Source organism: Neocloeon triangulifer, unplaced genomic scaffold (genome assembly GCF_031216515.1).
Source record: "Neocloeon triangulifer isolate White Clay Creek 2 clone unplaced genomic scaffold, ASM3121651v1 ptg000004l, whole genome shotgun sequence".
Lineage (NCBI taxonomy): Eukaryota > Metazoa > Arthropoda > Insecta > Ephemeroptera > Baetidae > Neocloeon > Neocloeon triangulifer.
In genome coordinates, this window is record NW_026775547.1 from 364,531 (window position 1) to 382,401 (window position 17,871).

The window sequence follows — 17,871 nt, forward strand, 5'->3', positions numbered from 1 at the left end:
ATTCGGATCAATAGGACCAAAGTTACGATTTTTTGAGTTTTCGTTTTTACAGAAACTTGAACAGCGCAATAACGCCGATGTCTCTCTTGTGTGAGACGACCGCGGCTTTTTAGTCCAAAAATTTTTGGGGCGGGTCGCGGAGTTTTTATTAATTATCTCGCCTGCTAATGAAGTAAAAATTGAGAAAATTCACAACTAAGCTCAAATACATCTATTGTTTTTTTATTGTGAGAATTCAGATTCTGAAACAGCTATTCAAAATTATTACAGTGTTTTTTCCACTTCAACTTTGACTGCAGCACATAGATTTCAAGTAAAAAAACACAAATAAATTATGATTAGTTGCTTAAAGACTTGGCTCAAAACACTTGAAGCGTTCTTGTCAATGGCGTTAATAGAATAATTTAAATTTAATTCAACCTTCTTAAAAATGTGATGTTCATACTAAACTGCCGAGCGCAAATACTTTGCTCCCACTGGTCCGAATCGCATAATTCTAACGATGGTTGATTCAAAATTTTAAGCTCCAGAGCAAGAAGGTATTGTTAAAGCTCTAAGTGCCCTAGGTCACCCGCTGCCCTCTTGACCTCTGGTTTTTAATTTCAAATTAACTTTCATCAAAATTTGACAATTTTAATGCTGATTTCAACAAACCTAATATTGGCCGTATCAAAAATTGTGCACCCACATAATTATATTTTGTAAAATTAATAAATAATTTAGGAGAATAAGTTAGGAGCGCATTCTCATGCTATTTGTATATACGCTTTGTGAGATTTTCAACATTTTTAAGTCTCCTTGGATCACCTGTTTTTTGTGTTCTCTATTGTTATTGACGATTGCCTATACCTGACATGCTTCCTTCTCTTCTTCCACCCCCACAAAAATCTCCAAAGCAGGCAGCAGCAAGCGACCGATCTGTTTCGTGAGGCCGCGGCCATCCTCTGATAAACAAGTATGATTCTCGCCACTCGTCTTGTGTCGCGGTCGATCGTGACAAAAATATTTAAATAATTAAAAAAGTGAGTGTAAATATAAGGAATTTATAATAATTATAACGTGTTTAAATTTTCCAAACTTTATTTGAAATAAATATGAGAATAAAATATATATAATTTTAATTTTAACAAATAATTATTGATAAAAGCTGTTAAAATTGGAAAATAAATATAGTTGAGATTTATGAATTTTTTTTACAATTAGCTTCTTGAACTTATGCGTGTTATCATCGCGGATCGCGAGTTGACCCAACCACGATGCACCGGGCACCCATAAATAAATAATTATTTTACTATTTTTAGCTTCTTTAATCTTTATATTGATAAAAGTTTGGGAATAAAGATTTTCGCTTCAACTATGCAATTTAACGACCGCGCAGAGTGCAGAGCTATAGGATTAATTGGATTAAAAAAAAGATTTCAGATTAAGATTGCATTATGCTTTCCGCAATTGCAATGGGCTTTTTTTCAAGTTTGAATTTTGAAAAATTTAAATTACTAAATACTAAATTATGAGAATAATTAATCGTAATTAATAATGCTTTTTGAAAAGAATGCAGTCGCAAAAATGCCAAAATGGGGCAATTGCCCCTTTTAAAAGGTCGATAATTAAATAATTTGACAATATGAATCATCTATTGATATATTGAATGATATAATATGATATTAATGATATACGCGATCGAGCGATCTAATCCTTGCAGCCTAGCGGACAGCGGGCTCTACTGCCTGCGGCCTGCGGTACTTTTGCTTTTGTTAAAAAAAAAAACAATTGACGATCGGCCGATAACCGGTTGTTGTTACGATCTCTGAACCTCAGAAGCTCTGAACCTGGCTTCCCGGGCCTCACAGCAACGGAAGAAGGCAATGGCCATGGCCAAGCCAAACGAAAATGATTAGACATCATTTCATTGCTGAATAGAATTTGTGCCCTTTTGAAATTTCATGTCGATCGTTTCCTTTTAAAGATTAATTTCTGGAATCAAACCATTATTGAACGCTGATTTTATTTGTACAAATATGTACATAATGTTTCGTTGAAAATTTTGCTTTAGTTTTGTGTGTCTGCAACTCTTTTTTTTTTACATGCGTAATCATCATGATTTCAAACGCAAAAATTAACATCAGGTTTGTATATTTCATGTTGATTTTTGTACATAATGTTGACCATTTCATATCAAAATTTCAGGCACTTAGCTGAAAGCATCAATTTGATAAAGTGCCCCTGTTGCTGTAGCGCTACATTCCTGACCCCAGAAAAACTTCAGGAGCATTTGGTTGCTTTGCAGCAGAAGCTCAGCTCGTTGCAGTGCTATGCTTGCGCCACTAAATTTGCCTCCTTGCAAGAGTACTCCGAACACTTGGTCAACAAGTGTCCTAAAACTCAGCAGCCGGAGAAGCATGTCATAGAGTGCAGCAACATAGACTCTCCTCAGAAAGCAACAGTTGTAGCTTCCAACAGCACACTCAGAGGCCTGAGAATCCTCAGGGTTTTGCACAAGAGCCCATCAAAGAAATCTGAAACGGGGAACATCAAAATCATCACGCCAACTACAGCCTCTCCAATGCTAAATGTTGGCCAAGATGTTAAGAGAGTTCTTCTGGTGAAAGCTTTGAAATCAATCATTAAACTATATCTAATTTTAATCTTATTGTGTAGCTGAAACCTCCACAAAAAGTAATCAGTGACAGAAAAAGGCCAGCAGACGGAAGCCCTGATGCAAATAAACACTCGGTTGATTCGAAGAAACAAAAAATCGTCACTCAAGGTATATACATTATCTAATTTAAATATTTCCTGCAAACTAACTTTAAGATTATCAAGAACCTCTGGTGGAAAGGAAATCAGAGGATGCCGTTTCTGTGGATTTAGGCAGTGATGATGAAAATGGCCATGATGACGATTTTAGTGAATCCATGTTAATCTCTCAAGAGGTAAATTCTGAAGAGAATGTGGAGATTGGAAATTCAACTGATGCAAAGATTAAAACAATTGCCACCAAAGTATGATTTACCTTGTCTTTTTAATTTACACTAACTCTCTCAATTTTCTGTAGGTGGTAAAGGAAAAAGTTGTTTTGTATAAGTGCAGACTGTGCAATTTTAAAACCCACGACCTGGACAAACAGACCAAGCACAAGTGCCAGAAATGCCCATTTTGTGACAAAGTTTTCAATAGCCAATCATCTGCAAGTCCACACATCAGGCAGCACAAACTTGATATGTTGGAGGAAGAGCTAAACACGATCATGATAGGCTTGCCTGATGAGGTGGTATCTGTTTTCTGCAACAAGTGTTGTTTAGACTTTGCTTCCGAGACAGTTGAAACCCACATCAAGATCCACAAAGAAGGCGCCAAGGTGCACCAGTGCACCTCATGCAAAAAATGCTTCCTCTCCAAATTTTCTCTGACAGAACATAGCAAATCATGTGGAAAAGAGGAAATTCGGGAAACTGAAGAAGCAGCAGAGAATATGTATACAAATTTCTTTCATTTATTTCAAAGCAACTACTTTATATTTTTAAATTTATAGAGGAAAGTTCGAATGCACAATATGCAAGATAAAATTCAATCGAAGGGCTGCATATAGGAAGCACAGGCAGGAAGAGCACCCATATGGACAGAAAGGAATACGATCTAAGATGAATTGTGGCTTTTGCGAGATGACGGGTTTTACTTTACCTGGAATTACCAAGCACATCCTCAGTGAGCATCCAACAGTTGAAATGAAGATCAACGAAAACAATATCTTACCAGGTGAGAAAATTTTTCTGATAATTGTTGCGCTTTTCCCTGCCACATGTAAAGTAAAAATGTAATGGAATGAAACTGACCTTACAAAATTCGTCGCAGAGATGAGTGTATGCTCACACCACTGCCGTGTTTGCAAGGAGGACGTCGAAGATGCTAATCTTCACAACCAGCTGCACCAGAGTGGTGTTGAGGTCTTCAAATGCATAGCTTGCCCTTCAAAGTTCATCGCCTTGGAAAGATTAAACAAACACCTCAAAGACGTTCATGATATGGCTCCAACTATGTCAAAGATGTTTGCATGTCGAGAATGTCCCAAATCGTACGCCTCACGTTCGTCTCTTCAACTTCATTGCATGGCCAGCAATCACTGCCGCGACATGCTCACCGACACCACCATCTACCAATGCAGGTACTGCTCTAAAGGACACCTACGAAAACGTGATCTGTGGAAGCATGAAAATGTACATATAGCAAAGGGAGAAATTCTCTTAGCCGGTCAGCAGGATCAGACGGCAAACTCCAATTACTCTTCCGCACCTACTAATCCAAGTCCGTTCAAGTGTCAAACGTGCGACAAGGTCTTTGGCTCCAAAATATCTGCAGAGGTGCACGCCGTGGCAAGAAACCATATGGCAGGCTTTGAGTATGTGCAAGTCCTTACTTGCAATATATGCAAAAAAAAGTTTGCCCGCAAAAGAGAGCTCAGGAGACACTTGGCCAAGCACGCAGAGCGCGGGGACTTGGAATTGAGCACTGAGTGCGAACTTTGTGGCAAGAAATGCTCATCCTCGCAGGGCTTGAAGGTGCACGTACAAAGCCATGCTCAGTTTTCTTGTCCACACTGTAAAAAGTACTTTCTTGAAGAGCAAGATTTGCTCTCGCATGTCAATAAAGCTCATCCTGACAAGGAACAGATGCTCAAATGCAACCTCTGCACAAAGTAAGTTCAATTAAGTTGCTATAAAAATATTCCTTTTTTTACATTTTGAGATCCTATAAAGATGTGGTTGATTTAAAAAGGATTTCTCTTTTTATTTAACTTAATTTAAATTAAATACATTTTTTATTTTGTTTAAGATACTTCAAGGATCTGGACCAATTACGGAATCACTTGCCTTCAATAGACCATTTGGAGTCTCAACTGAATCAAACAATTGTCACCTCCTATGACCTGACCTTCTGTGACAGCTGCCAGGAATGCATCAGTGTTGACCTGAAGGATATCCATGATGCCATGCACCATCGAGGCGTGGGGAAGCTCTTCAAGTGCACTGAATGTCCGAGCCACTTTTATTCGGCGCTCAGTCTGGGTGTGCATGCAAAGGCATCGCACAAAAGTGGTATTATGTTCCAGTGTCCTGTGTGTAGCATCAACGTGTGCTCGGCCGCTTCCCTAAACTATCACTACCAGAGACACGTCACTACCATGGCTGTACTCAAAACCCTCAAGTGTCAATTCTGCCCGAAGACCTTCCGGCGCACTGCTGACCGCCATAAGCATGAACTGATCCACAAAGGCACCAAAGATCATGCATGCAAACTTTGTCCAAAGACCTTCCGGCTGGCGCAGATGCTCTATGTTCATATGCGGACCCACACAAATGAGCGGCCGTACAAATGTAAGGAGTGTGATATGGCCTTCAAGTCAAACAGCGCCATGCACAACCACATCAGGAGCAAGCATCGGACCGAGAGAAACTTTGTGTGCACATACTGTCCAAAAGCGTTCAAGACGAGAGCTGCCTGGCATGGACACGTGGGCTCACATGAAAAGCTGTTCAAGTGTGAAGATTGCGGCCGAGCATTCTACTCTAGGAATGCTGCTACTCAGCACATCAAATTAATCCACCTGCCCAAGAATAGAGAGCTCTTTGAATGCGTTCTTTGCAATGCAACGTACGGAAGATCCTTGGCCCTTATCAAGCACATGAAGACCGACCACGCCAAGCTTGAGGGTAAAGATGATCTTCTACAGAAACTTCTTGAGGTGTCCAATGTCACATACACATCACCTAAGAAGTCGAGGGCAACCAAGAGTAAATGAGTTGTGTTGATTTGTTTAGAAAACATATCTTTTTAATAAACAGATCTTTTTAAGAAATATATTTCAATTGGTTACTTAATAAACTTAATTCATACTGCCCAATTTAAACGTAACTTTCTTTTTATGTACAACTAATAATATCTGTTTATTATCAGAAGTTCTTGAAAAAAATTAGTTCAAATAAAACAAGTGTTGATACGAAAGGAAAATTTGTTTAATTGGTCTACTGTGCGTGACACACCCCTTAGTTCAATATATTTTTAAACCCAAAACATCAATCTCGCCTAAATCTTCCTGTCAACCTCACAATAAATTATTTCTCTTCGTAATAATATAAGATGAAACATTAACAGCGTAAATTTGGTTACACATTCATTTTTACATTTAAAACCTTGGTATTCAACAAACAAATGAATAACTTTTTCGCAGAACCAATCGAGAGATGAGCACGATCCAGACAGGCACACGTACACTTTCTCTTTTCACTCTTCGTCGTCCTCCACGTCTTCGTCTGTCGTGAATTCGGAAAGGTCACTTCCCTCGCCCTCTTGAGCCTCTTCTCCCTCAGGGAAGTCCCATTGAGGATGGTCTGTAATTTCCTCTGGCGCCTCCTTAACATCAAGCTGAAAATTTGTGGCGTTTTATTTTTCATCAAATTACAAAATGAAGACTTACTTTTATGTCATGGAGCTGGTCAAATCCCAGGTAAGAGTCTGATCGTAAGCAAACAGCAAAGGTGTAGACACCAGGCCACCTAGGAGCTGTGAACTTTAACTGAATCTCTTCTGTATCAACCAAAGCCGTGACGTGGTACGGTGCTGTCAGCAGTGTGTGGCTTTTTCTGTCACTTATGTAGACCCACCAGTACTCTTGCTTGTCCTGAAAATAAAGATTTAATTTAAAAAATACATAAATTTCAAGAACATTACATCTGGGTATAGAGGACAGTGAACACTATGCGAAGTTTTGCTGCGACCCTCAAGGACTTTTTCTCGTTTGGCTAGTTTGTTTTGGAACTTTTCCCACTCGACATCGTCATCTTCAACTGTTGATTTCTTGTTGCTCTTTTCATTCACTTGTTCTCCTTCACTGTCATCTGATTGCTCAGCGTCATCGTCTGACAACTCACTCTCATCTGGATCTGCCGAAGCCTCAGCTTTCTCCGAACTCTTGTCCTCTTCGACTTTCTCTAAAGATTTTTTACCGACTGAATTTGAGGTTGGTGTGGTTGTAGTTGGTGGTGCTGCTGCTGGTGCTGCAGGCTTACTTGAGCTCACAACAGACTTCTTGGCACCCTTTTTACTGCTCTTCTTGCCTTTCTTCTGCTTTTGCCACGCAGGTGGCTTCTTAGTCTGGTTGGCATCCTCTTTCTTTTCAGCATCTTCGTCCACCTCTTCTTTTGACTCATCGGCAGTCTTGTCTGGGGCTGATTCATCACCAAAAAGTACTGACATGTTTTTACGCTCCAAAATTACTGTCACAGTCACAATTGCTCCTGCTGTGTAAACAGTTGGCTCTTCATCATCTATGACTGCAATTCAGAATAAAAATATTAGTGGCGTCCATTGTTCAATTTATTTCAACCTAACTTAAAAATATCAGAAAAAATTCTTACCTTCACATCTGACTTGGAAATCTATGTATGGCATATTTCCTAAAACTTTCATAATGTCCTCGTAATGCTCGTCTGGAATACTCTTTAGCAAAGCCCGTCGGTCATCAGCTGGTAATTGGGCCAGTTGCTGCAAGTTCTTAATGTGCCTCTAAAGGAAAATAAATCCAAAATTAGTATTTACTTATATGGTAATTATTCTTAAAAGGAATTTTTTTAAATGTCAATATTCTACCTCTTTTCTGGTGGAATTTTTCATAAAAGGGATCTGATAAATTACTTAAAATGTTTATCCATAAATCTAATAAAATTTATACCTTTTTTGATGAAAACCATTTCAAGTTTTCCTCCTGGATGTGCGGCAGCTGCAGAAGTGGACTTTTAATTTCCCACAGACCTTGCACTATCATGGGACTGAGCTTCATCACGTTTTCGATGGTCTCGATTTTCGGGAGCATGTTTACTAAACAAATTTAAAATAAATTTTATTTTATAACAAATACAAAAAGGAGAAAATATTTTAAATCTGAGCATTTTGTGTTAAAACACAAATATTTACAAATATAAGTAATTTAATCAAAATCAAATTATAAAAAGTAATTCAAAATTGCTCGATTTTTGTAAAAACTTTGATAACTCACTTCTTCTAGCGTAAGCAAGCAATATGAGTTGGGAGACGCAATTGACCATCTCCTGAATGAGGTACGGACACTTTTTGACGATGTACTGTCGGTCAATCTCCAACGTTTTTTCAGGTAGGTGCATTCGGCTCATGTGAGCAAAAATCAATGCTCGGGCCTTCAATGAATATGCATCGCTCAAGGGACGCTCTCGGGTCTTCTCATTCAAGTTGGGAATCTGACGAATCAGCTGCGGTATTTCAACGTTGTCCGACGGTCGTTCCTGCACCTCATTGTTGTGCTTTTTGTCATACTCCAAAGACGCAGCCAATATCATCAACGCCCGCTTGAGAGGCATGGCAGGCGTCTTGTGGAAGAAGTAGTAGTAAAGCTGCTGTGTGTCAAGCAACACCTGATCTCCCGAGTAGCGAATCGATCTGTACCACCACATTCCCACAACGGTGGGGAGGGCGATCATGAACACCAAAGCGTACAGGCCCAAAACCTGCGGAAAAAAAAGTATTTCTTATTCTCCAATCAAAATAAGAATTTTTGACAAAAGCTGAGTTGACTGTTTACATTAATTTTTTTTTAAAAGAACTTAAAATAATTACCCAGACAGAGTTTTCTTTTTCAACTATCCAAGAAGGTAGGGCAATTCCAAAGTTGATGACTCCTGGGCCATCAGGGTTGCCGTACTTTTCCCAGTTTTTACGTGCCTCATCATCTGTCAGCGCTTGGTATGCTGTTTTAGATGAAAAATTTGGTTAGTTTTGAGTGAGAAGCACCACAACACGCATAGCAATATCACATTTTATCCAATTACATACCTTTATTAAGCTTCATGAAAGCCTTTTCATTGCCAGTCTCTTTGTCAGGGTGAAGAATCAAAGATAATTTTCGGTACGCCTTTTTTATATCTGCTTGAGATGCTCCCTAAAATTAAAAAAATATTCCAAGGTTAGATGGTTTGCAACGAAAAAAGGAATTTCATATTACAGACGAAACTTGAAGGATGTCATAAGGGTCAAAGTTGGCCATTTCGTAATCAAATTGGGAAACCTTGTAGGCCAAGAGAAACAGCAGAACCCAGCCAAGAATTATGACCACTTTTCTGAAAATTTAATGAGACATCGAAGGTTAAAAAAAAAGGAAAGTGAATATTTTATTGCGCACTTGAAAAAATTTTTGGTTCCTTTCCAAGGCTCGCTGCTCTGCATAATTCTCCTTTTCCGTTTGCAGCCATCGCACTGGCATAACTTCCTTGCCTTTTCGGGATCTGCAAAAATAAAATTTTAGCATCAGTGCGTGCTCGGCAGCAATGTCACGCATCACAATTGGCAAAACTGTCAGCGAATGCTAGGTACCGTTACATTAGCGGAGAACACAAACATGCAGGCGAACTGGTGCGTGCCTTTTAAAACTATTTTTTTTTCTTTGAAAATAATTTTTAACAGACGAGAATTTTGAAAATTCAAGATGAAAACATCATTCAAAATTTCGTGTTAACTATTATCGAAATGTATTATTACAATTTATAAAAGAAAAATGTTTTGGTTTACCTTCGACGAGACGACGTGGCCAATAGTAATAAGTTCCAGGGATTAAAAGAAGAGCGAGAAACGAGATAAGGAAGTAGAAAAATGTTCCACCGCTCTCGTCATACTGGAACTTTTGTCCGCCCATCGCGAACCGCTGCGAGACTCAGCTAATTTCTGGGTAACAGCAGAGATATTCTGAAATTCGCCAGCACTCCTCGCATACAAATGTCACTTCAAAAAGACGCCATGTAAATAAGAACCAACCAGGCACCAGGGCTTGCCTGTCCGTCGTCCGTCCAAGCTGGAAGGGCGATCGGTGCTGCCATCTATAAAAAGCAAAAGGTCAAGGCAACATAACCTTACAGCAGGATGATAAACTTTGTAAAAATATCTTGATCTTCTTTGGTTTTATTGTTTCAACGTTTATTTTAATTGATAACAATCAATTACAATTTTTTTTCAATTTCTTTTATTTAAAATTTTTTTTTGCAATGTGATGCAATCTTGCTCAAATTTAAGACCTTAAATACTTTTGTCACATTGGCATTGCTAGGAGAGGGAGTGCGGGAGTGGATGCTTTTTCTCATCGTCGTCGTATTCCGTGTTTCTTAGCTTGCATCAGCTTGCATTTTGAGCTTGGGCAATGCCGCATTTCAATGATTTCTAATGTCTGATGGGTCTGGCGAGAAGATCAAAAAGTTTGTTTTCAAAACCAAACCCCCGTTGATTGGAGAAGGCCCCCCGGAGACGCTTGAGGTCATCATTCCCGAGGTAAAAAGACTAAAAAAGAGGCACCGCATGTCCCTTGCACCCAAGCCCATGCAATCATGGCGACTTGCGGAACAAGGGTGTTTTTCAATATTCCACAAAAAAGTAAACGAATAGACTTATTGATTTCAGTTCATTTTCACAGCTTCTTCAAGCGAGCTACAACTTTTACACGTGGCCCTCGGCTCCAATCCTTGCGTGGTTCCTGTGGGAGCATCGACGCGAGCTTCCCGGAAAACGCGTGATTGAAATCGGCGCCGGCACCAGCTTGCCAGGAATCGTAGCTGCAAAGTGCGGAGCCGACGTTACCTTGTCCGACTGCGCCAGTCTGCCGAGGAGTCTGCAGCACTGCCAACGGGTGTGCGACATCAACGGACTGACCGGCCGAGTGCGCGTCCTTGGACTCTCGTGGGGCCTCTTTCTGCACAGCACCTTTGCCCTCGGCCCTGTGGATTTGATACTGGGCTCAGATTGCTTCTACGAGCCGTCCCTCTTCGAAGACATCTTGGTCACCGTGTCCTTCTTGCTCGACAAGAACCCGTTGGCCAAGTTCCTGTGCACATACCAGGAGAGAAGTGCTGACTGGTCCATCGAGCACCTGCTCAACAAGTGGGGCCTTCGCTGCGAGCACATCCCGCTGTCCACTTTGGGCGCAGAGTCTGGCATTGACGTTCACGAGCTGATGCAAGATCACACCATCCACTTGCTGGAAATTGCCAAAGCTTAATAAAAAAAAAACAGGTGAATACGAGTAATTAAATGTTCTAAAATTAAAATGAACTTTTTTATTTCGTAAAGCAAGAAAAATTAGTCGAATTGTTTTTGTATATATTTCTTTGGTTGAATGTATAATTAAAATTAAAAACTACCAGGTATTTGACAAATCAATCAAAACAAAGTTTAATGTAACGTGATTTGATGAAAATTGACTGATTTCCGAGCAAAGAGGTACACTGGCTACAACTATTTGAAAGGTATTGAAACAGCTGATTGAATTCATTGTCAGTCTATTTTCACTCAAAAATGTTATTTTAGACATGTTCGGGATTGGTTCGTCAACAGTTATTTACCTGAGAGGTGAGCAAATAATTTGTAAATGAGCAAGTACTTTCACGTTTTTAATTTTTCTTTATGATAATAAATTTTTGCAATTAATAGAATCTTAAATATATTCATATAAATCTTGATTGAGAATAGAACTTATCATTAATAAATTATTAACTGTTGCAGACGAGGAATAATGGCCGCCCGTGCAATTCAGCGCATCTTTGTTGGAAATCTTCCATGGACCGTTGGCCATCAGGAGTTGCGGCACTACTTCTCTGAGTTTGGCAACGTCGCCTCAGCTTATGTGGTTTTCGACAAGAACACTGGCATGAGCCGTGGCTACGGTTTTGTCTCTTTCGGCAACCAGAACGCATTTGCCAACGCTATCAACAAACAGAACCACCTGCTCGAGGGTAACAACCTGACTGTCAACCCTGCGCAGCAAACTCCGTAGTTACCTTAGTGCAATGGCTAGCCATGTAGATGTAGAGTTGGAGGCCAGTTTTGAGGCGGCCACCAAGTTTGTCCAAGCGACGGCCGGCGAGCTGGACTCGAAGCTCCTCCTTCAGCTTTACGGGCTTTTCAAAAGGGCCACCGCAGGCCCGTGCACCACAGCACAACCCTCTTGGTTCCAAGCGACAGCCAAACAAAAGTGGGACGCCTGGAATAAAGTGACTGACCTGCCCGAGGCTGAGGCCAAACTAAGGTACATCCAACTGCTGACCTCTGCTCATCCTGAATGGCGGGACTCGGATCTGCCTTCTGGATGGGTGTCCGTCTCTTGTCCGGTGGCTGAAGAAGAGGAGCAGTTGGCCGACAAGGACAAGACCCTGCTGGACTGGGCTAAAGAGGGCCGTGCCGACTTAGTCCGCAAACTGGTCGCAAATGGTCATGACCCCAACCAGTGGGACGACACAGGCATGACAGCGCTGCACTGGGCCACTGACCGTGGCAACCTTGAGGTCGTCAAGTGTCTCCTCAGTCTTGGGGCAGAGTTCGACTTCAAGGACGCAGACGGACAGACCGCTCTGCATTATGCAGCGTCGTGTGGACACGTGGAGGTCGTCGATGCGCTGCTCAAGGCTGGCGCTGACCCTGCAGCTAAGGACAACGAAGGGGACACACCCGTCGATGTGGCCTGCGGACCCGATGTAGCACAAGTACTAACCATGTATAGGATGTAGAAAGGTAGATAGCTAACATTTGATTGCAGTTGTTGTTAATTTAATTCATCAGTCAATAAAGGAATTGATCATTTCTTCTAATCATTAATTTTTTGTGTAATTTAAATCGTGTTGATAAACCTCAAATAATTACGACATAATTATGCTAATTTTATTTAAGAAGTTAACATTATTTTTTTACACATTTCAGTTTCTAGCAGGTTTCTAGGATATGTAATTAATCTCAATTAAATCCTGATCTGAAATAATTTTAATTATTTATTCAGTATTTTTAAATTGGAAAATAAAATTTTAGCAAATTATTTTTTATCAGATGAAATTTAATTTTGCATTGCAGTTAGGGGCAAACATTCCAAATTTAGTCTTCAACCCTTACAAAAAATTTATCTAGATTATTAGAAAAATGAATTTTGTACTTAAATTAATTCCAAGTTATTTTGTGGCTGAAGTTAGGATCAAAGGTAATATTGATAAGATATAATGCTTATCCCCTATCTTACCGCTCTTTATAAGATTATTGATTAATTCACTATATGACAGAATTGTGTCCTCTATATTTTTGCAGATTACGATGGGGACCAGTGTGTTTTGCACTCAGAACTTGCACGGCTACTCGCTCCAGTTCTCACCCTTCCAGGCTGACAGGTTGATTTGCGCAACTTCGCAGCATTATGGTCTCTCTGGTACGTACAAAGTTCTTTTTTGTCTGCTACGTAATATGTTCCCTTTATCATAGGTCGTGGTGCTTTGTTCCTCCTGTCCATCTTACCAAATGAACAGCCCAAACTTTTAAGTCAGTTGAATTGGGACGATGGCCTATTTGATGTTGCCTGGAGCGAGGAAAATCCTGAAATTGTCATCTCTGCCAGTGGCGATGGCTCCCTTCAGCTGTGGAATGTTGGACAGGTTTGAGTTCAGTTAAATTTTCATTTTAAATAAATAAATTTTTAATCATCAGAACGTCCCTCGACTGGTGTATAAAGAGCATAGTAAAGAGGTGTATGGAGTGGACTGGAGTAAAACGCGGCAGGAGCAACTCTTCCTGTCTGCTTCTTGGGACTGCACTGTTAAATTGGTACGTTATTTTATATTTCCAAAGTAATTAATAACAAATTCAACTAAAGTCAAATCAAGTAACAAAATTTTAACCTTTTTTCACAATGACAATAAATTTGGATAATTTCATGTAGATCTTTTTGCAAAAGTTAGATGACATTCATATTAATAGAAGGATTTTTTACAGTGGAATCCAGTCCAGCCGCATTCTCTTAGCACCTTTGTGGGCCACACAGGCATTGTCTACAGCGCTGTTTGGTCTCCTCTGGTCCACGGCACTTTTGCATCAGTGTCTGGAGATGGCAGTCTCCAGATTTGCAACATCACAGCTCCTCAAAACCCTGTTTTGAAGGTGGCTGCTCACCAGGGTGCCGAAGTTTTGAGCTGTGACTGGTGCAAATACCAGGAGCACATCTTGGTGACAGCCGCTTCTGATGGTCTCATCAGAGGCTGGGACACGAGAAAACTGCAAGTCCCAATCTTCCACCAAATTGTAATTATCTCTTGATGCAATATTTTAAATTTTTAGCACAAATTTAAATCATTTTTATTTTTTGTATGCTTATGAATATAATCTTAATATATTTTAATTTGAAGGGCTGCGAAAGGGCTGTGAGGAAAGTGCAATTTTCACCCCATCAAAGATCTGTGCTGGCAGCAGTGTCCTACGACTTTAGCACAAGGTAGGTACAATTCGAATATAATTTTTCCGCCGAAATACTGAACGATCGTCGCGATTTTAATTTTTAGAATTTGGGATTTCAAAAACTGCGCCGAGCCTATTGAAACTATAAAGCAACACACTGAATTCGTTTACGGTCTCGACTTCAACCTCCATGTCCCTGGACAGTTGGCTGACTGCGCTTGGGACTCGCTTGTGTGTGTTTTTACTCCGAAAACTTTAATTGATCAGTTTGTGCTCCAACGACCAAGAGCGCTGCACATGCAAAAGTGATTCAGTGATTTAAAACAGCGTTTAAAATACAATTTTTTATAATGAAAAAATTTAAACTAGTACAGATCGTCATTAAAGTAACCAGCTGAAAGACATGCTGGGTGTAATTTGAACTCTCCAGTATTTTCAAGTACTGCACCCGGAGCACACAACCACGGGTCATTGGTTGCGTTTTGCCACTGCCAGAGCTGCGTTTTCAGATCATCAAAAATTTTCTATAAAATAACAGTAAATATCCAATTTGAAAAAGTAATAAAATTAGAACCTTGTAGGATTTCTTGTTGGCGACATTGTAATATTCCTCTGGGTCCAGACGCAAATCAAACAATTCCCACTCAGGCCGGTAATAGTAATTTTGTAATGTTTTATACCAGTTCAAAGGCTCCTTGTTTCTTGTCCTATTCAGCATATCCTACAAGGATTTATTTGTGAAAAATTTGATTATTTTTTTCATAAAATAACTAACCTGGAAAGTTTGAGAGATGAAAAAGTCCTGATCAATTGGAAATGGCATTTTGTAGTTGAGGTTGTGGATCAACTTGTATCTTTTGGTACGCACCGCGCGCATTGGGTAGTACATAGTGACCTCGTGGTTTGTGTGACTCGCAAAAATAGGCCTGTCCTCCTCCGGTTCTTTATTAAAAATTTTAATAAATGTATTAAAATTGTTAAATTTTCAACTCACCGTCGGTTAAAAGTGGCAAAAGTGACCGTCCTGTCAGTTGCGAGGGCTTCTCAATGCCGAACCAGTCCAGAATAGTTGGGGTGACGTCAAGTAGGGAAGTCATCGAATAAGTCACTTTACCCTGCCTCTTTCTGTGCAGCGGAGAGTGGATTAACATCGGCTCAGAAAGGCCTAAATATATGAAAAACAAAGAATATAACTCTTGTGTAAATTGAAAAGTAATTATACCAGGATCATAAAGGTTGGTGCGCCCACTGGGAAAGGGGATGCCGTTGTCAGAGGTGTAAATAACTAAGGTGGAGCCATCAACCCCAGCACTTTGGAGCTCCTTCATGATAAGACCAACTCCTTAAATATTTGTAAAATTCTCACTGAATTATTAAATTTTTCATGAAAAAATACCTTGGTCCAATCTGGACATAGTGGTGAACTGGGCAGCAACGTCTTCCTGCGCCGCTCTTGTGAATGGAATAAAATAGGGCAGATCAGGCGGCGTGATCTCGTCAGGTTGGTAATAAATTGGGCTCCAGTCTTTGATTAGGCCCATACCTGGCTCGCCGTTTCCAAATTTTTCGCAAAATTGACCATACTCCGGGTTGGTATGGCCGCAACGGTGAGGGTCATGAAACGCCACATATAAAAAAAATGGGCTGAAAATTTAGATTTCTTTATCTGCAGTACAATTTAAAAAAATAAAAATACTCTTTCTTGCTTTTAGCCAGAAATTCTCTGACCAAAATCTTGATCTTGGTAATGTTCCTGCCAACTTGCATTATCGAGTTATTCTCCTCTGTGTGCGCAAAGTCAAAGGGATACACATCAGCCGGCCCAACGTGCTTTTTGCCAATAATTCCTGAAAAAATTAAATAGAAAAAGGGAACAAGCCAGTAAAATATTTATTTAAACCTGTTGCGATTTTCCTCTTCGACAGAATTTTAGGCAAACTCTGAATTTGGTCAAATGACTGGAAATGGTGAACGCCTTGGTGCAGTCCGTACATTCCGTTTTGATGGTTTGGCTCTCCAGTCAGGATTGCTGAACGGCTAAGGTCTTCCTGAATTAAAATCGTCGATTTAAGAAAAGAAAAAATTAATAGACCTGGGCGAGCAGCTGCTGACAGCCGTGAAGGCATTGTCAAAGATCAGGCTCTTTTTTGCCAACTTGTCCAAGTTTTCTGTAATGCACATGCTGTTGTAAGCGCCCATCTGAAATCCTCCGTCGTCAGCTGCGTTTTAAATGTTATATTAAATTGTTAATTTACTTATGATATCTCAAAGATTTTATTACCAACAATTAGAAGGACGTTCTTATTAGCAGATTCATTAATGCCATCGCTGCTACCGGCGATTGCGGAAGTAATTAAAACCAAGTAGGCACAGCTAAATCTCATGATCTCTGCTGTACGTCTTTTAACTGTCCTCAAAAATGAATTTATTTTGAGAAATATTAAAAATCGAATTTATTAAGCGTAATTATGGTTAATCAAATAAGAAATCTATCTATTTCAAAATAAACGAAATATATCAAATCGAAATTTAAAGAAATTCACCCAAAATTTGATCTTACGATATTCTCCGAATCAGCGGTGAGACTTAGACTGCTGTATATATTTAAGGTTATTAACTCCAATAAAATTGTTGCGCTTTAGCAGTGCTGCCTCCTGGCGTTGGTTCGGTTTTGAGTTGCGCCGAATATGCCGAGCCGGTTGCATAACTTATTCGTTTCAGTATTGCCCCTAACAAAATTTTACAAAAAAAAAAATTATTTTTTATGTTTCACAATAAAGCAACAAGGAAAGAGCTTGCTCAGTATCACGCACCCTGATAGTGAGGTGTGTTACTGAATTGGGTGGGATCCTTACTTTTGCTCGTTCAACTCTTAAATACGAATGCTGCGCGGGCGTTTAAGACTGAAAGTGTGGACGTGTGCCTTCTCCGAACGTGTGGGATTGTCACTGACAATCATTTTTTTTAATTTTATTGTTCTGCAATTCGAATTAAATTCGATTTTTTTATCCTGGCTAATTATGTTGTTCAGACTACTCACCGTTTATCAAATGCGTTGTAGCCTTAAAAAACGGGGCATGACAATTTTAGTATTATAAACTAAATTTTCTTTTAGCCGAAAATAAATTGATAAACTTTTGAATGAAAGTTATTAATGGACTCAATGAGTAGACTTATTTAAAAAAAAAATAATAATGCCTTGATAGCTTGCTACTGCGGCTCTATATTTTATTGTCACTTGCAATAATCTTTAGTAAATTGCATTTTGATATTAAACAGTTCCTTATATTTATATTAAGTAAAATACTTCAAAGTGAACTATGTAATAAAATAATACTTGAAAATAAATATTCTGTTCCATTGAAGATTGCAATCAATAGGCACAAAAATCTTTTTTTTTTCAAGACTTTTTGCCGAGCGCAATTATTTAAGTTTGATAAAAATTATTTTTTATGTATCTAATATTAAATATTGAGAATATTAACTATTAGGATATTTATGTTGCGAAATTGTCACTAGAACGATTGAATGGCACACCACGCTTCCCTCGTATATTAGTTGAAAGATGATATATATTTACTAATTGCTGACCATTGTAAA

General features: G+C 39.4%; 7 protein-coding genes across 11 annotated transcripts; 5 read left to right on the forward strand and 2 right to left on the reverse strand.

The window, feature by feature from the left end:
• Window positions 1–1,845: 1,845 nt before the first annotated feature.
• Window positions 1,846–5,858, forward strand: LOC132193649 (zinc finger protein 26-like). 2 transcript variants are annotated; one of them, XM_059614441.1, is made up of 8 exons: window positions 1,846–2,126; window positions 2,188–2,602; window positions 2,659–2,767; window positions 2,815–3,002; window positions 3,056–3,474; window positions 3,533–3,756; window positions 3,853–4,693; window positions 4,831–5,858. In XM_059614441.1, exons 1-8 carry the CDS (start codon window positions 2,098–2,100, stop codon window positions 5,795–5,797), a joined length of 3,192 nt encoding a protein of 1,063 aa, XP_059470424.1. In that variant the 5' UTR covers window positions 1,846–2,097; the 3' UTR covers window positions 5,798–5,858. The 2 variants fall into 2 exon arrangements, with proteins under 2 accessions (XP_059470424.1, XP_059470425.1); XM_059614442.1 differs by having other exon boundaries at window positions 2,824–3,002.
• A 135-nt stretch (window positions 5,859–5,993) lies between these two features.
• LOC132193650 (translocation protein SEC63 homolog) lies at window positions 5,994–9,868 on the reverse strand. Its single transcript, XM_059614443.1, has 11 exons — window positions 9,592–9,868; window positions 9,206–9,308; window positions 9,029–9,143; window positions 8,860–8,965; window positions 8,644–8,774; window positions 8,051–8,534; window positions 7,727–7,872; window positions 7,413–7,560; window positions 6,727–7,328; window positions 6,473–6,676; window positions 5,994–6,420 (listed from the first exon to the last, which is right to left on the reverse strand). Exons 1-11 carry the CDS (start codon window positions 9,713–9,715, stop codon window positions 6,280–6,282), a joined length of 2,304 nt encoding a protein of 767 aa, XP_059470426.1. The 5' UTR covers window positions 9,716–9,868; the 3' UTR covers window positions 5,994–6,279.
• Window positions 9,362–15,260, forward strand: LOC132193652 (peroxisomal targeting signal 2 receptor). Of its 2 annotated transcripts, none has more exons than XM_059614448.1 (7): window positions 9,362–9,435; window positions 13,135–13,252; window positions 13,306–13,475; window positions 13,528–13,644; window positions 13,813–14,118; window positions 14,223–14,308; window positions 14,376–15,260. In XM_059614448.1, the coding sequence occupies exons 2-7, from the start codon at window positions 13,141–13,143 to the stop codon at window positions 14,578–14,580; spliced, it is 996 nt and encodes a 331-aa protein (XP_059470431.1). In that variant the 5' UTR covers window positions 9,362–9,435; window positions 13,135–13,140; the 3' UTR covers window positions 14,581–15,260. The 2 variants fall into 2 exon arrangements, with proteins under 2 accessions (XP_059470431.1, XP_059470432.1); XM_059614449.1 differs by lacking the exon at window positions 9,362–9,435 and adding an exon at window positions 12,434–12,573 and having other exon boundaries at window positions 14,376–15,248.
• On the forward strand, window positions 10,141–11,065 carry LOC132193654 (histone-arginine methyltransferase METTL23). The gene is made up of 2 exons (XM_059614451.1): window positions 10,141–10,341; window positions 10,484–11,065. Exons 1-2 carry the CDS (start codon window positions 10,237–10,239, stop codon window positions 11,063–11,065), a joined length of 687 nt encoding a protein of 228 aa, XP_059470434.1. The 5' UTR covers window positions 10,141–10,236.
• Window positions 11,579–11,839, forward strand: LOC132193656 (uncharacterized). Its single transcript, XM_059614453.1, has one exon. It carries the CDS (start codon window positions 11,579–11,581, stop codon window positions 11,837–11,839), a length of 261 nt encoding a protein of 86 aa, XP_059470436.1.
• Window positions 11,853–12,657, forward strand: LOC132193653 (uncharacterized). Its single transcript, XM_059614450.1, has one exon. It carries the CDS (start codon window positions 11,853–11,855, stop codon window positions 12,567–12,569), a length of 717 nt encoding a protein of 238 aa, XP_059470433.1. The 3' UTR covers window positions 12,570–12,657.
• LOC132193651 (N-sulphoglucosamine sulphohydrolase) lies at window positions 14,604–16,868 on the reverse strand. Of its 3 annotated transcripts, none has more exons than XM_059614445.1 (11): window positions 16,832–16,868; window positions 16,553–16,678; window positions 16,364–16,490; window positions 16,172–16,308; window positions 15,968–16,118; window positions 15,668–15,915; window positions 15,494–15,613; window positions 15,266–15,436; window positions 15,047–15,213; window positions 14,846–14,992; window positions 14,604–14,795 (listed from the first exon to the last, which is right to left on the reverse strand). In XM_059614445.1, the coding sequence occupies exons 2-11, from the start codon at window positions 16,653–16,655 to the stop codon at window positions 14,637–14,639; spliced, it is 1,530 nt and encodes a 509-aa protein (XP_059470428.1). In that variant the 5' UTR covers window positions 16,656–16,678; window positions 16,832–16,868; the 3' UTR covers window positions 14,604–14,636. The 3 variants fall into 3 exon arrangements, with proteins under 3 accessions (XP_059470428.1, XP_059470427.1, XP_059470429.1); XM_059614444.1 differs by having other exon boundaries at window positions 16,815–16,858; XM_059614446.1 differs by lacking the exon at window positions 16,832–16,868 and having other exon boundaries at window positions 16,172–16,319; window positions 16,553–16,562.
• Window positions 16,869–17,871: the final 1,003 nt, after the last annotated feature.